This window comes from Tachysurus fulvidraco, chromosome 15 (genome assembly GCF_022655615.1).
Source record: "Tachysurus fulvidraco isolate hzauxx_2018 chromosome 15, HZAU_PFXX_2.0, whole genome shotgun sequence".
Lineage (NCBI taxonomy): Eukaryota > Metazoa > Chordata > Actinopteri > Siluriformes > Bagridae > Tachysurus > Tachysurus fulvidraco.
The window spans coordinates 7,901,673-7,919,465 of record NC_062532.1 but is presented as its reverse complement, the minus strand read 5'-3'; the positions used below and the strand labels follow the sequence as shown (position 1 = coordinate 7,919,465).

At 42.1% G+C, this 17,793-nt stretch overlaps 1 protein-coding gene across 4 annotated transcripts in view; it reads left to right on the top strand.

Moving 5' to 3' along the window:
• The first annotated feature begins 1,633 nt into the window (after window positions 1–1,633).
• Window positions 1,634–17,793, top strand: part of tnrc6c1 (trinucleotide repeat containing adaptor 6C1) — a 55,161-nt gene continuing 39,001 nt past the window's right edge. For 2 of the 4 annotated variants that reach the window (XM_047800785.1, XM_047800783.1), the window contains exons 1-2: window positions 1,634–2,180; window positions 12,662–12,764. In XM_047800785.1, coding sequence (XP_047656741.1) covers window positions 12,702–12,764 — 63 coding nt within the window. In that variant the 5' untranslated portion in view covers window positions 1,634–2,180; window positions 12,662–12,701. Of the gene's footprint in view, window positions 2,181–12,307; window positions 12,340–12,661; window positions 12,765–17,793 lie in introns of those variants that run through there. The other 2 variants (XM_047800784.1, XM_047800787.1) reach the window with 2 other exon arrangements.

The window sequence follows — 17,793 nt, the reverse complement described above, 5'->3', positions numbered from 1 at the left end:
GTGACAGTTAACAGCCTGCTGCAGCTTGGGCTTCGATGCTGATGAATTATGGATCTGAATTGAGATGAAAGATGAGATTAATTACCATAAGCTCCATGGCTTTCTACCTGGATGAGTAATTGAGATTGTTTCATTTACAGCAAGGGCTATACTCCATATGCAGATTACATGAGGACAGATTGTTACTTCATAATTGGTCTTTCACCTGGTCTTTACACACAAGCCTATGTCCTTTAACTAACCTGTCAAATCTTTTCTCATTTACCTGGCTAATTTGTCTAGCTAATAGCCTGACTGTCAAAGGTTGAAGATGCTAGTGAGATGTATCCTTCGTAGTTGCTGTGCACTGCTCGTACTATAGTTTCATATTTTAAATTGTGGTTTACTGACAAATTTGTCCCTAAATTTTGTCCTAAATTTAATTTAATTCAGCCATCAAGCTAAGATGTAGGTTTATACCACTTTCTGTGTGATCAAGAAGGTGTTCTGATTTTCTATAACAGCACAGATCTGAAAGTTCAAATTACAGATCAAATCAAAGGCTCTCTTTCTAAAATCTTATCGTTTCTATGGTTACTAAGTTTCTAAAGAATATAATAAGTAATTGACAGGGTTTTGAAGTCAGAAACTCATATAAATCAAATTTTTGAAATGTGAACAAAATTCTATAAAATGGTGTTGTTTCATAAAAGAACATTTATGGAAAGAGTCTGCCATGTTTGTTTGTTTTTTTCTGGTTTCTCTGTAACCTGACAAGCTACAAGAGCAAAAATATAGACATTAATTAATAAAAGTCAGTTCTCAAGGTTTATGTGCCTCAAAGTTTAAGCAGGAAAAATTGGCAAGTGTGAGAATCTGAATTGTTTGGATCTTTGACAAAGGCCAAATTGTGATGGCTAGACGACTGGGTGAGAGCATCTATAAAATGGGATGGAGGGTTCCCGGTACTCAGTGGTTAGTAAGTGCCAAAAGATCCAAGGAAGGAGGATCGTTGAAATGGTGACAGGGTCAATGGCACCAGGTGCACGGGAAGAAGGCAAGCATGATGCTTGAAGTGGCGTGTGATGCTGTGGGCAATGTTCTGCTGGGAATCCTTTTGTCCTTGGGTGGATGTTACTGGCATTTATGAGTCTGTGTGGGTTCCCTTTGTGTTCTGTGGTTTATACCCACAACCCAAAACGTGCCAGTAGGTGGGTCGGCTTAGATAAACTGCCCGTAGGTAAGTGTTTCTTTGTGTGGTGCCGTGCAACGGTCTGGTGTCCCACCCAGGGTGTTTAATTCCTGCCTCAGAGTGAAATAATCGAATGTGCTTCCAGTGGACTGAGCCCTGTGTCGAAACTGCGTCCCCTGCTGATGAAAAGGTTTCACTTTTTTGGGTTAAAATGGTCAAAATAGAAGCTGCACCTGTGACTGGTGCAGTCTGGAAGTGTTTGTGAGGGAAAAACGTCTCAATGTTTGTCAAAACAGGAGGTCAAATGCCTATACACAGCAGAGACAAACATAAAACGAGGACGAAAGGGAGATGCATTGAGATGGCTCAGCAGGCACTTGTGAAGTCCGTTACTATAGTAACTAGGAGGCGGAGCCACTTTTTTAGGCTTGTTTGCGCCTAGAGGTCACGTGACACGGCGCTGGGGAATGGGGCACTTCCTGTTTGCAGTGAGCTGCTGTTGTCAGTTTCAACAAAATGGCTGCTAGAGGACCGCAAACGCAAGCCCAGTAAACGCCTTTATGTCACTACAGAGCAATTTAAATGGACATCTCGGAGTTTTTTTCCACTCAGAGCACGTACTCGTGTGGACTCGTTTGCACGCGTGTTAGCGAGATAAATGCACGCTGAGAACGTTTGTGCACTTTTATCGCCTTGTCGAGATGAACACGTCATTGAAAAGGCGCAGCGCGCGCGGTGGAGCTGCTGCACGCGCCGAACACAAACACTGAGCTGCTCGTCTGCGTGCTCAAAGCGCTTGTTTCCTCTGTTTGCACTGGTTGTTTTTGTTTGTATTGTTTTATTTTCTGCACAAAAAAAAAACGGACTGAATCCCTGACGTGGAAAAGCCAAGCTAGCTGTTTGACTGCAGTGTTGAGTCGCCGGGGTGTCAGTGCGGGTGTATAAACACGTCCCCGGGACACGAAAACCTTTCTGCACTAAACCGCCATTGCTGGACGTGTGATGTAAGGTAGGCATTAATGAGTCCAAAAATGAGTTCAACTCCGTAGCGATAAATCCGTGTAAAAAGGTATTTAACGCGGTGGCACGTGCGGGGTTTTGGTTGGTTTAGGATGAGTTGAACAGCCTGTGTGTAAACAGTTAAACCGTCCAGTCTGTAGAGTTTTATCATGGATTTGTTCACGTCTGATTTGTCAACATCACATCCAGTTAAATGTTGTGTGTTATTCAGTGCGCGAGGCCACGTTGTTGCTGTGCGCTTCTCTTCTGTGATTGTTTAATCTACACGTTTACTGTTCACTTCTGATGCAGAACAACACACAAACTGGTATAATAAACCTTGCAGGCTGATTTGACCAGATTATCTTTTGCTTATCTGTGGAGCCCCCGGTTGTAGCTTACGTCATCATTTCCCCTCAGACGTCACAAGTGTAAACACGATGCAAATTGAAAATAAAAGATGCAGCAGAAGGTAAATAAATACTGCATCTGTTCCCAGTGATAAATACATCACCTGAGACTATACAGGGGAAGATTTTTATACAGACAGCACCGCTGAGAATAGTGACAAATATTTGTGTGTGTGTGTATATATATATATATGTATATATATATATACGCGTATATATATATATATATATATACATATATATATATACACACACACACATATATATATATATATATATATATATATATATATATATATATATACACATACATGCATACGTACCTATTTATTTATACCTATTTATTTATTTATTTATTTTTTCGGAAATGTACGAATAAGTACTCAAATAAGTATTCAGATATTTTTCATAATGTATATTAAAAAATCCATTAAAAGTTTATTTCACTTAAGGATTTTGGACATATATAATTATCATGAAAATACCATGTGCTTTTTTACATCTATTATTTATATTAAATTATTATTTACTACTATTATTTAAAATATTATTTCATCAGTACATATATATATATATATATATATATATATATATATATATATATATTTATAACTTTTATCCTGACAAACTTAGTTAACTTCTAACTTGATTAATTGCAGCCATGAGAATAAATTAATAAATTGAAAAACAGCCCTTATATTGAGAGAGAAATTTGTAATCGTGAGTGCGATTTTTTTTTTTTTTTCAATTTTTATATATATATATATTTTGTGCATGCACAAAACCCACCATATATTTGTGTGTGTATATTTATTTTATTGATTTTGTAATACTGCAGTACAGCAGTGAGATTTAACAAAAGTTGTAAAACAAATAATCAAGACGTAATTGTCACGTATGTCAGGAAACAAGCTTTTCAGGGCTATATGATTTAATGTGACTCACGCAAGTAAGTTTTTTATTTGTTTTTATTATTTCTTTTAAGCTTAGCTTCAGAAAATACAAGGTCACATAGAGAAAGAACAAGGAAATAAACATGACATTTAAAATCGTACTTTAAAAGAATACTTTAAAAGTCCAGTAGTGCAGTGCTGCTCAAAATCTGGTTCATATCTTTCATTTTGTTGCAGCATCATTCAGATGTTTTCTATTTATTATTGAGTTCTTGCAGTTCTTATCGTTATGACTATAGACTCTGATTCTGAGTCTTTCTGGTGTGGTCACATGGTTTGAATTTAAATCTTAAGTCCCAAACAAGGCAGTGGATAAATAATCAGTTGGGACCCAGAGAGTCACCGAGGTGTTCTTATTGTAATATACATTACAGCATAATGAAATTCTTTTCTTCACATATCCCAGCTTTGGTAATCGGGGCCGGAGTACTGAGTCAGCAATGATGCAACACCATAAGTCAACCTGCAAACCTACGACCTTTTAGTAGTCAGAACTGCGCCAAAACTGTCAGTGTATACATCAGGAATGATTGGTACGCTCTCGGTTGTCTCAGTGGAAGCCCCGCCCCCTTTTCCCTGTCTCACACAAGTAAAGGTTTTCGTTGTCTGCTAAGCATATGCATGAAGAAATAGACCTATGACAGAGACGCATCATGATGTCCAAATGTCAAATGTAGAGAATAAAATGTGCCTTTAAGTATATAGAGATTTTCATGCTAACTACCAGGGCAAAACACCACAAGACCCCAAGACCAAAAAGGTTCTATCTCCGTTTGTGGTGGTTTCCACTCCAGCAGACGTTTCCCCAGATTTCAGACACGTTCATTCCTCAAATTCTCTGCTGCATTTCCACTACAAAGTTAAATTCTGTTAAATAAAGTAATTACTGTACTTACTGTAACACAGTGTGATGTTTTTAATTGCAAAATAAATTTTACATCTTTTTAATTTTACATTTTATAAATTAAACATGTGCATCTTATTATTTTGTACTGGAGCACATGTAAATATTAAAGTTTTGGTCCGTTTTCCAGTACAAAATAATAAGCAACAGGTTTCCTCGAATCTCCTCATATGTTAATTTTATACTATCATGGCACAGGATGATTCAGCTCATCAGGTGGTTGGCTAAAATGCCCTTCCATTAATTGTGTTGCTTTGGAAATGACAAACGTATGTGTTCTCTGCAATGTCGTAAACAGTAAATACTGGACCGATTGAATTTCCCTCGTAGGGTTCGCTGTTCTTATCGAGATGTGTTTTATCATCGACTTTTATCCAAAGTCTTCATAGAAATCTGATCTGAATTTATTCTCATGATTTCTTCATATCCAGAGCTGATCGGTGAAGCATGAGAGAGCTCATTCATGAAAGGTTTTAAACATGCTTGCGTTAACTGTTTGTTTTATCCGTAATGTCTGGTTTCTAGTTGAACCAGAGTTTTTTTTTTTTGTTTTGGCCATCGTGCCTCTAAATGAAAATCTTTGTAGAAAGCAGGTTTTATTTTTATCTGAAAAATAAACCAGTGGAGTTTGAAACTGAACAAACTAGACTAGTCAAGTGTACTACATGCTCACTGGGCAAGTCGTGGTGTAATGGTTAGAAAGTCTGACTCGTAATCCTAAGGTTGTGGGTTTGAGTCTCGGGCCGGCCACGACTGAGGTGCTCTTGAGCAAGGCACCGAACCCCCCAACTGCTCCCCAGGCGCCGCAGCATAAAAAAATGGCTGCCTACTGCTCTGGGTGTGTGTTCACGGTGTGTGTGTGTTCACCGCTGTGTGTGTGCACTTTGGATGGGTCAAATGCAGAGAACGAATAATGAGTATGGGTCACCGTTCTTAGCCATATGTCAGGTCACTTTCACTTACATCACCCCTTTATTAGTAGGTAACATTCTGTCCTGTGTAATGCATATACTAAACATTATAAGGCTCATGAATAAACACACACTGAGGGTTTCCATTTATCGTCATTCACAATTAAAAGTGATGCTTGGCTACAAAAAAGTTTTAAAACCACTGTTTTGTGTTTAGTTAAATATTTGGCTGCATTTGGTATTAAATGAGTTACAGACATGCTAGTAGGGGTGTATACACATGTGCAAACACAGATTTTAAACACTAGTGAACACTAGTTACTGAGAAGGACAGAGTGCAGTCCTGCTGACAGGATCAGCTTATTGTAAGAGTTTATCTGCAATCTGATTGTTTTCCTCTCGCAGCTATTTACTCCTAGTTGGTGTGGGATTCGCAGATGCTTTGTGGGAAACGTGTACAGGACTCTGTAGAAACTGCTGACGTGCCGTTCCATGTGCGAGCCCCCCTGGCCTCATGGCTGGCCAGTGCGGTGCAGTAGTTGCTAATTTTGGAGTGCAGATTCGGCCCCTTCGCAGGATCAGGGCCCTCCTGTCAGCGTGCAAGCGTTTTAGAGAAACAGTGTACTCTCTGCCAGTGAAAGAAGCTATTGGTTAAGCTAGACAAAAAAGAGGCCACATAATGCTCAGATTACCACACAATATGCTTTGACTGCATGCTTTTACACAGTGGTGTTGTGGCCTTGTGCACTGTGCTGAGCTTAATGCAGCTGAATGTTGCTGTTTGAATAGAAGAAGGAAAAAACTCTTATACTGTTGCTGACCAGGCAAAGACAGCTGTGAAGTGCAGTCGCTGGCAGAGACTCTACTGGTGTGACAGTTTAGATGGAAAAGCTGTAGAAAATCACAACATGCTGCCAAATACATAATATGCGTCCCAGATCGCATACTTGTGTGCTGTACTGTGCCATTTTGTCCTATTACCCGTGTGAGTATTGTCTTCTCTGTGAAAGTTCGAACAAGAAGTGCACTTCAAATACCAGGATGATGCACGTACTCAACTGAAAAAGAAACAAGTGTGGAAGCTTGGAAGAAGGTCAGAGCTAGCATGAGAAAAGACTTAAAGATACAACGATGAAAAATTGAAGACACATTGGTGCAGAGGACGTCTTTTTTTTTAAAAAAAAAAGAAAGAAAGAAAGAAAAAGGTAAAAGATCATTGTATGAGTGTTTGTCATCATTTGTCATAGGCTAAAAAACTGTTTACACTTCCAGGTAGTAATAAAATAATAATAATATGCTAGTGTTCCATTTGAGACGATAGAAATGTATACACTAGATGCTAGAGCACATAATGTAAGTGTATATCATGTAGTACGCCATTTAGGACACAGCTTCAGTTCATATGCACTTCTTTTACTATTTGGTAAACTAGTATGAATGAACACTCCAAGGAAAGAGTGTGCAATAAAACAGCGTGAAAAGCCCAATCTTAGTAAAAGCAGAGAGCCGTGTGGACCAAGCTTGCTGGGAAGTAAAAAATCTACATGGCTGTGGTTTAAAATGATTCTTCCGGAGCTGTATACTGTATATGGCTGAACTTTACTCTTATATTGTTCTTTAAATCCAGTATCGTGTCATATAAGACATATAAGAAGAGACAACCTGCAGTATCAAACACTGCTTTATTATCAGCAAAATACTACAACACAAAAAAGCGAGTTGTATTTATTTCTGCAGCACATAGCTCCCTGACCCCGAATAGCCATATTTGCTAAGCCTACTGATTTATTCAAATGTATTTATTAAATATAAGCTCTTTATTATGATGTTTTATTATTCATGAGTAAAATATTCCAGTAATTGATGATAAACGATCTTCTCCTTTGTGCCCGCTATCAGTATGAAGGCATCGTGACACCGGTGCCGTTTGTTCGTACGAACCCAGTTACTGATCTGACCGCACTGAATGGGCTTGTGCTGCATTCATCATAGCAGAAAATAATGAAGTTTTCAGGTCGGCAGAAAACATTTATTAATATCAATATTACAATGTAGGTGAATTTATCATATCCACTAGTGCAACGAAATCTTTCATTTGCTCCAACTGGCAACTAGATCCTTTTTTTTTTTTTGCTGATATACCCCTTAGTACACCTTGTTTGTGTCCCTGATGTTGACTGTGTGTATTGTTTAACATATGGAAATCACATCTAAATCTTAGTGGGTGGGGCTAAACAGCTGTGCAGGAAAACCTGACCAGTGGACATGACGCCACAGTCCCGCCATTTAAAACCTTGTAGAAAAGTCTCCGAACTCGAGAAATAGCATTGTTTTAACCCACTTCCCATCACTGTGCCATAATTCACCTCTGTGTAGTGACGAGTATCATTTTCTTTCTTTCTTTATTTTTAAACCCCCTTCCCACAGTGCACACCCAGACAAACAGTGAATAGATTAATAAATTGAAATAAAGTTGGAAAAAGGACATACTAAAAACAACAGAAAAGAGTACATAATCACAGACAGACAATAAACAAATGAGTAAAAGACGACCAATTTTAGACCTTAACAACAGCTTGTTTTTTTGGGACCCCCATGTTTTTATATATATTGGTTATAACGTCCTGACACTAAATATGACACTCAGCAGAAGTTCTACCCATTTATTTGTAGGGTGAAGGTGTGTCTGACTTCCACTGTCTCAAAATGTCCTTACATGTAGAAAGCACAGCTGAAGAGAACTGTTCATTTCAGTTTGAACACGTCGCACATTTAAGGTTTTGGATGAACTCAACCCTCCTACATGGAACACAATCGAGAGGGTTGGCAAAACCACATGAGAACATCGGCACCCGAAGGACACGTAACGTGATATAACAAGGTAACGTCGTGTGTGTGCAGCCGCTCTCGCCCGCCACACCACTACAACATGCCCTAAGCACAAGGATCCTGCTGCTAACACTTTTTCCTCTAAGACAGAATGAACACCCCTGCAGTTTAACCTCCTCCAGAGTAGCGAGTTTTGTGGGATTCATTAATTGCATGTAGGTTTTGCGCTTCATAGTATTTTCTTGCGAGACAGGAAACTTGAGAGTGGCGTCATATGTTGAGGATGTGTGACGTTTTTTTATATATATATATATATGTATATATACATATACATATATATATATGCCTGTGCATTTGGCCATTTTTATTCTTCAATCTACACAACAGACATTAAAGAGCAAAATATTTTTTTGTGTGAAATTTTAATAAATACTTGGCTGATCCGAGCAATGACCATGCTCGTGCTACTGGTCAATGCGTCTTGATGTGTAACGTCCACCTGGATGTTATGATCTAAACTAACCTAGTGGCAAAGCCTGCAACTATGTTGGGTACGTACGTGTCGCATACCCAGCCCACGCCTGCCTCTTCTGTATTTAAATTCCACTCGTTCAAGATTAAAAGGTTTCTTTTCGAGCTTCATGACTGCCGAGGAACACGTGCATGTGCCACTTACTGCATCCAGTGTACTGTTGGCTACCGCTGTCTCGTGTCCCTGTCTAACCTCTGGACGTTCAGCCAGCACCATGTAGAGATCGGGGTTCTGGGTACTCACTCAAATACACTTGCTCTTTTAGCCTAGACATGCAGATTAAACCAGCAGAGAATGAAAGTTAACCAGATTTCCTGTTGTTTTTTTCAAAGCACAGTCTTCGTTTGGTGTGTATAATTATTCAAACGTAGTGTGGCACCAAATCTCAGTGTATGCTGCACTACATTCACCAGCTGAAGTGCGACCTGGCTGATGGCAGATCGTTACCGGGCGGATTCATTCGCGTGTGTAGATGGCGGTCATAATTCTCTTCTCTGAAAACACAGACTCGCAGACTTGAAGGTTGCGATTTCAAATCTCAGGTCCACAAGCTGCCCTGAGCAAAGGCCCTTAACCCCCTCAATTGCTCAGTTGTATTAACTGAGATTAAAATATGTAAGACCAGGGTGACTGCAGGCAAATGCAGTAAATGTCTTTGTATCCTATAGCTTTATAAATTCCTTTCACTTCAACTAAGTGGCCCAACTAACCTGGTGAATGAACACCTCTCAGATGTCAAACATCCCAGCTTTGGAAGTTGGGGTCAGAGAGGTATTAAGGCCCAAAATTGGCCCAAATAAATCCACTCGCTGAAAGCACTTGCACATCTTTAGCCTGTGTTGTACAATGTGCACGTTTAAAAGTAATCATCTTGTCCGTTCGTGTTTCTTGAAAATGATTTGTAGATAAATGGCCTCCCACAAGTTTCCTCCTAATGCATTTTATTACTCCAGCCATTAAACACCCTAAGAGACGCGAGTGGAACGAGCAAAGCCTTTATAAAGGATGTTTGTGTGGTCTTTCGAAGGCAATAAATTGGGAAACCGCTTGTGAAAATGCTTTTATTAGCAGCTACTTGAAAATAAAAGTTGCCAGGGTCGTAACAATGGTGAATCAATCAATGGGTGCTGTTTTTAGCTACTTTAGGTGTAAAACAGTTCCGTACATCAGTTCAGTTCATCTTTACACAACTACATCATATATAAAAAAAAAAAGAAAGATGTGAAATATTTCAAATGGAATTGTTTACTTTCACTCTTGGCTCTGTCCTGTTCTCTGCCTTTGTTCGTTTTCACGTGCGATTCTCTCTCTCTCTTTCTCTCTCACACACATACGCACACAGAGAGGATTTTGGGTTCCCCGAGGTTGGACGGAGCATCGGCTTTACTCTTCACAGATGCCACGGCTATGTAACACTATGTAATAGCACTGTTTCTCTCTGACGGTGAAGCTGCAGGTTCCTTCCACCGCTGTTACTAGTCTCTGGGCTCTCTGGGTTTGTAGCAGTGGCATTTTTGGCTCGGCGCCCAGAGAGAATCCAACCCTACCCCCAACCCTCCACCCCAGCCCTCCATCCGCGCCCCACTCTCCCCTTCCATCTACTCCATCTTGTGCGCTTGCACCAGGCTCCCTGTCGATGCAGGTTAGTTACAGTGCTGTTTCATCCAGCTGCACAGAAAAAGAGGAAAAAGCATATAATTTTACTGTCGAGTTAAAATACTTCAGTTTTTAAGCTGTCTGTGTAATGATTGCCTTTAGAGTTACACATGGTTTTAGTGAGTACACCAGAGCCGAGAGCTTGTGCACTGCGAAATGAATCAAATCACCTTATTAGCTTCTGTAGTCATTTAATCGTGGGTTGGGGGGGGTGTACTGTATGCAAGCTGTATGTTAGTGTTAAATAAATTGGGAAAATACAAAAAAAAAATTATGGTAAATTGTGGTATAATTTGTTCTTGGACCAATTAATAATTACGAAATAAACCATGAAAGGATGAAGGGGTGTCCTGTAAAGTTTACCAGCCCCAAAATAGATTATTTTCCAATAACAGCACAGCCTGTTGGCTTTTATTGTTTGAATTGTTATCCGTTTATAGTTACGCTATGCTGTGGAAACTTCAGTGGCTCCAGTTAGTTGTTCCTGTTATCATTTTTTCTCGCTCCTTCACCCAGCCTTTTTATTTTCTTCTTCCTTGAAGTTAATAATACAAAAAAAAGACCAGCTGATGTTCATGTTGCCCAGAAACTTCCCTGTTGCAAAGCACAGACACTGGAGACTCCTTTGAACAACGGATAAGAAAAAGCCTTTATTACCTTCTCATATACATTACAGCATAATGAAATTCTTTTCTTCACATATCCCAGCTTTGGTAATCGGGGCCAGAGTACAGAGTCAGCAATGATGCAACACCATAAGTCAACCTGCAAACTTACGACCTTTTAGTAGTCAGAACTGCGCCAAAACTGTCAGTGTATACATCTGGAATGATTGGTACGCTCTCAGTTGTCTCAGTGGAAGCCCCGCCCCCTTTTCCCTGTCTCACACAAGTAAAGGTGAATGCATGAAGATGCGTCTTTGTCATAGGTCTATTTCATCATGTCCAAATGTCGAATGTAGAGAATAAAATTTGCCTTTAAATATATAGAGAATTTCATGCTAACTACCAGGGCAAAACACCACAAGACCCCAAGACCAAAAAGGTTCTATCTCCGTTTGTGGTGGTTTCCACTCCAGCAGACGTTTTCCCAGATTTCAGACACGTTCATTCCTCAAATTCTCTGCTGCATTTCCACTACAAAGTTAAATTCTGTTAAATAAAGTAATTACTGTACTTACTGTAACACAGTGTGATGTTTTTAATTGCAAAATAAATTTTACATCTTTTTAATTTTACATTTTATAAATTAAACATGTGCATCTTATTATTTTGTACTGGAGCACATGTAAATATTAAAGTTTTGGTCCATTTTCTTTAATATTTACATGTGCTCCAGTACAAAATAATAAGCAACAGGTTTCCCCGAATCTCCTCATAAGTTAATTTTATACTATCATGGCACAGGATGATTCAGCTCATCAGGTGGTTGTCTGAAATGCCCTTCCATTAATTGTGTTGCTTTGGAAATGACAAACGTATGTGTTCTCTGCAATGTCGTAAACAGTAAATACTGGACCGATTGAATTTCCCTCATAGGGTTCGCTTGTCTTATCGAGATGTGTTTTATCATCGACTTTTATCCAAAGTCTTCATAGAAATCTGATCTGAATTTATTCTCATGATTTCTTCATATCCAGAGCTGATCGGTGAAGCATGAGAGAGCTCATTCATGAACGGTTTTAAACATGCTTGCGTTAACTGTTTGTTTTATCCGTAATGTCTGGTTTCTAGTTGAACCAGAGTTTTTTTTTGTTTTGGCCATCGTGCCTCTAAATGAAAATCTTTGTAGAAAGCAGGTTTTATTTTTATCTGAAAAATAAACCAGTGGAGTTTGAAACTGAACAAACTAGACTAGTCAAGTGTACTACATGCTCACTACATCACCCCTTTATTAGTGGTAACATTCTGTCCTGAAGTGTTTTATTTCTCTTTTACCACAGCAATGTCGTAGAAAAACCAACCCTGGTGCAAGGTTTGTTCCTGTCCTCACTTTTGCTATAGCAGCTATAAACCGTGTCACTTGTCATTTGATTCAGTTCTCAAGTAACCACAGAGCTGGGAGAATGTATAAAGTGGCACTGCTTCGTTTTTAGTAATTAGTGTGTATTAAGAGAAATAAAAGTCTTATATTAAATTAAGCAACGTGTAAATTAATTTCAAAAACAGCTTGTCCATCGCAGATGCCTTTTTTTTATAGCTGTGTACAGTAAATACTTCCACTTCTCTCCTGTGCTGCATATTGCCTTAATGTGTGAGACACAGTTAACATTTGCCCACTCTGCCTTTTCTCACAGTCGGGAGACGAGGCAAGAACCACGAGAACAGACCCATTTGATGGAAGAAAAGAAAAAGAAAAAGCAAGAGGAAAAGAAGAAAAAGGAAGTCGCTCAGAAAAAGGTGAGGTGTTTTTTTTTCTTTTCTTCTTCTTCTTGCCCTTGCCCTGGGGTTTGTGTAAAGTATGTTTACTTAGCACCTCCTACATCCTTTCTATACTCTGAGGCTGGAGGGGGATTTCCACCCGTCATCTTTGCAGTCGGGCCGTATTACGTACCCAGGAGTGCTGAACCCTACAAGCCCTTAGTTCTCAGTTCGGTGTGAATATAGTGTATAGAATTTTAAAACTTTTTTAAAACAAGACACACAAACGGCCTGGTAACAGGTTTCTCAGCGCTGCAGATAGACGTCTCATGTCCAGGTCAGCCCTGCTGAAGGGCGCTCTAGCTTTGTGAGTCCATATGCGTTATTAGACTAAGTAGATATAGATTGTATTTGTTATATCAGTCTCCTTTAACTGACTTTAATATGAACAAATCTTGCAAATAAACTAACACTTGTATAGACGGTTTCTTCATATAATCAGCATCTGCACTGACTATTTTTTGATCATGGTTTTTATTTGGATTGTTTGAAATATATAAATGAAATTGCTCATGGTTTTATTAAGCATTAAGTAAGCAATAACACAACAGACTGTTGGGGGGGAGGGAAGGAAATCACGGAGGCGTGACCCTGGTGGTGTAGCCCACGCACTCGCAATATTTCCACAAAAACGATTATACCTAATGATTATACCTACTTTGTTAAACGCACATTTTTATAAATCATTCATTATCCTTTAGATTATGTGTGCAGCAGCAAGAAGTAACTGTACGAGCTGTTGCTATGGAAACTATGACATATCAGCTGAAGCACAGTGATATCCTGCTACGACTGGAGCGACTGTCCTGGTACACACCTTCTGACCAATCAGATTGGAGCATTAACCATGCTGTGGAATAAATAGTGTAGAATTAACCAGCATAGGAATGAACCTGGTGCATGGTGGTCTTAGTGGTGTGTAGAGGTGGGCAAAGTTTACTTCTTTGATAACATTGGTGTTTTTAGTTAAAAAAAAAAAAAGTTATCGAACAGAGCAACCAAACAAATTTCCCTATTTATGCAAATCTACAAGGATACAAAACCTGAAAAAGAAAAAAGCTCAGAAAAAATTTTCACAATGTGCTCTTCACATGTGGGTAATTCCTTTAAAAAATAAGAACAATCCAGCATTGGTGGGGTATATGTATATATGTATGTATATATGTATGTATATGTATATATATATATATATATATATATATATATATATATATAGTGTGTGTGTGTGTGTGTATGTATGTGTGTATATATATATATACACACACACGCACGCACGCACACACACACACGTATATGTACATGTGCTCTGATGATCACGTCAGCTTCCCAGTTTACATAGATGCTTTGTCGGTGCTTAAACAAATTTTCCTCGACATGCCCCATCTCGTCTTTGCATATTATACAAACAACTGTTGTTTACTCCGAGTCCACCGTGTAAAAAAAAATCAGCCATTCTTTATAACTGATGTTGAATTTGTTAGGCACCAAATCCTCCATGCTACCGGGCTGCCACGCAAAACAAAGAGGAAACTTACAGGTCATAAGTTACATCCCTCTTTGCTAATTGTGCACAATATTATAATAATTTATAAAAATACAAGTTGTTGATTTTTTGTTCTCCCCTGAATTTGCACAAATGAACCGGTTTAGGTGTTTACTAGGGGTGGCACGGTTCACAAAACCCACAGTTCGGTTCGTATCACGATTTTAGGGTCACGGTTTTCGGTTCTGTATGGTCCATCAATCCATCCATCTTATACCGCTTATCCGGGGACGGGTCGCAGGGGCAGCAGACTAAGCAGGGATGCCCAGACTTTCCTCTCCCCAGACACTTCCTCCAGCTCTTCTGGGGAATACCAAGGCGTTCCCCGGCCAGCCGAGAGACATAGTCCCTCCAGCGTGTCCTAGGTCTTCCCCGGGCCTCCTCCCAGTTGGACATGCCTGGAACATCTCCCCAGGGAGGCGTCCAGGAGGCATCCAAAACAGATGCCCGAGCCACTCGATGTGGAGGAGCAGCGGCTCTACTCTGAGCTCCTCCCGAGTGACCAAGCTCCTCACCCTATCTCTAAGGGAGCGCCCAGCCACCCTATGGAGGAAACTCATTTTGGCCGCCTGTATCCGGGATCTTGTCCTTTCGGTCATGACCCAAAGCTCATGACCATAGTTGATGGTTGGAACGTAGATCGACTGGTAAATAGAGATCTTCGCCTTGCGGCTCAGCTCTTTCTTCACCACAACAGACCGGTTTATCGACCGCATCACTGCAGAATATACACCGATCCGCCTGTCGATCTCCCGCTCCATCCTTCCCTCAATCGTGAACAAGACCCCAAGATACTTAAATTCTTCCACTTGAGTCAGGAGCTCACCGCCAACCTGAAGAGGACAAGCCGCCCTTTTCCAGCTGAGAACCATGGCCACGGACTTGGAGGTGCTGATTCTCATCCCCGCCGCTTCACACTCGGCTGCAAACCATCCCAGTGCACACTGAAGGTCCTGATTTGAGGAAGCCAACAGGACAACATCATCTGCAAAAAGCAGAGATGAAATCCTGTGGTCCCCAAAACGGACTCCCTCCGGCCCCCGACTGCGCCTAGAAATCCTGTCCATATAAATAATAAACAGGACTGGTGACAAAGGGCAGCCCTGTCGGAGTCCAACATGCACTGGGAGCAAGTCTGACTTACTGCCGGCTATGCGAACCAAACTCCTCCGGTTATATAGGGACCTCTACAGCCCTTAGCAGAGGGTCCCGGACCCCATACTCCCAGAGCACCCCCCACAGGTCACCACGAGGGACACAGTCAAATGCCTTCTCCAAATCCACAAAGCACATGTGGACAGGGTGGGCAAACTCCCATGCACCCTCCAGCAACCTGGCGAGGGTATAGAGATTGTCCAGAGTTCCACGACCGGGACGAAACCCGCATTGTTCCTCCTGAATCCGAGGTTCGACTATCGGCCGAATTCTCCGCTCCAGTAACCTGGCATAGACTTTTCCGGGGAGGCTGAGGAGTGTGATCCACCTGTAGTTGGAACACACCCTCCGCTCCCCCTTCTTAAACAGAGGGACCACCACCCCAGTCTGCCAGTCCAGAGGCACTGTCCCCAGCCGCCACGCGAGGTTCTCGGGGTGGATCTCATCCACCCCCGGTGCCTTGCCACTGAGGAGCTTCTCAACTACCTCAGTGACCTCAGCTTGGGGGATCGACGAGTCTACAACCGAGCCCTCGGCCTCTGCTTCCTCAGTGGAAGACATGTCGGTGGGGTTGAGGAGATCCTCAAAGTACTCCTTCCACCGTCCGAGAATGTCCCCAGTCGAAGTCAGCAGATTCCCACTCCCACTGTAAACAGTGTATGCAGGGCACTGCTTCCCCCTCCTGAGGCGCCGGACGGTTTGCCAGAATTTCTCCATGGCCTCACCGAACTCCTCCCAGATCCGAGTTTTCGCCTCCGCAACCACCCGGGCTGAAGCTCGCTTGGCCCTCCGGTACCTATCAGCTGCCTCCGGAGTCCCCCGAGCCAACCAGGCTCAATAGGACTCCTTCTTCAGCTTGACGACATACCTTACTTTCCGGGGTCCACCACCGGGTACAGGGATTGCCGCCAAGACAGGCTCCTAGCAGCCGCGTCGACAATGAAGGTGGAATCTGGTTAAAGCTCTGCCGGAGGTAGGAGTTGAAGATCTTTCTGACCGGAGACTCTACCAAACGTTCCCAGCAGACCCTCACAGTACATTTGGGTCTGCCAAGTCTGTCCCACTTCCTCCCCCACCATCGGATCCAACTCACCACCAGGTGGTGATCAGTTGACAGCTCCGCCCCTCTCTTTACCCGAGTGTCCAAGACATACGGTCGGAGGTCAGATGAAACAACCACAAAGTCGATCATCGACCTCTGACCTAGGGTGTTCTGGTGCCACGTGTACTGATGAACACCCTTATGCTCGAACATGGTGTTAGTTACGGACAAACTGTGACTAGCACAGAAGTCCAAAAACAGAACACCACTCGGGTTCAGGTCGTGGGGGCCGTTCCTCCATCACGCCCCTCCAGGTGTCACTGTCACTGCCCAAGTGAGCGTTGAAGTCCCCCAGTAGAACGTCGGAGTCCCCGGTCGGAGCATTTTCCAGCACAACTCCCAGAGATGCCAAGAAGGTCTGGTACTCTACACTGCCATTTGGCCCATAAACACAAATAACTGTGAGAGACCTATCCCCGACCAGAAGGCGCAGGGAAACGACCCTCTCGTTCACCGGGGTGAACTCCAACACATGGTGACTGACCTGGGGGCTATGAGCAAGCCCACACCAGCCCGCCTCCTCTCACCATGGGCAACTCCAGAGTAGTAGAGTCCAGCCTCTCTCGAGGAGTTGGATTCCAGAGCCCAAGCTGTGCGTGGAGGCGAGCCCAACTATCTCTAGTCGGTATCTCTCAGCCTCCCGCAACAGCTCAGGCTCTTCCCCCCCCCCCCAACCCCCCCCCCCCCCCCCCCCCCCAGCGAGGTGACATTCCATGTCCCTAGAGCCAGATTTCGTGTTTGGGGATTGGGTTGCTGAGGCCCCTGCCTTCGTCTGCCACCCAATCCACAATGCACTGACCCCTTACGGTTCCTACTGCAGGTGGTGGGCCCACGGGAGATCAGCCCCACGTCGCTCTTTCGGGCTGAGCCCGGCCGAGCCCCGTAGGGAAAGACCCGGCCACCAGTCGCTCGCAAGCGAGCCCCAACCCCGGGCCTGACTCCAGGGTGGGGCCCCGGTTGCGCCATACCGGGCGACGTCACGCACCTTGATTTTAAATTATTCATAAGAGGCTTTTTTTGGTTCTATACGGTTCTTATTGTTATTTTTTTCTTTTAATCTTCAACACTCCAGAAATTTCCTTCAGCATTTGATAGCTTATTAGCTTAATTATCCACAATTTAGGATACAGTATTAACATTTTTGTAATGTAATCATGCACTAACTGAATTTGACTTGACTAAGCACATTATTGGGACCATCTTTGAGT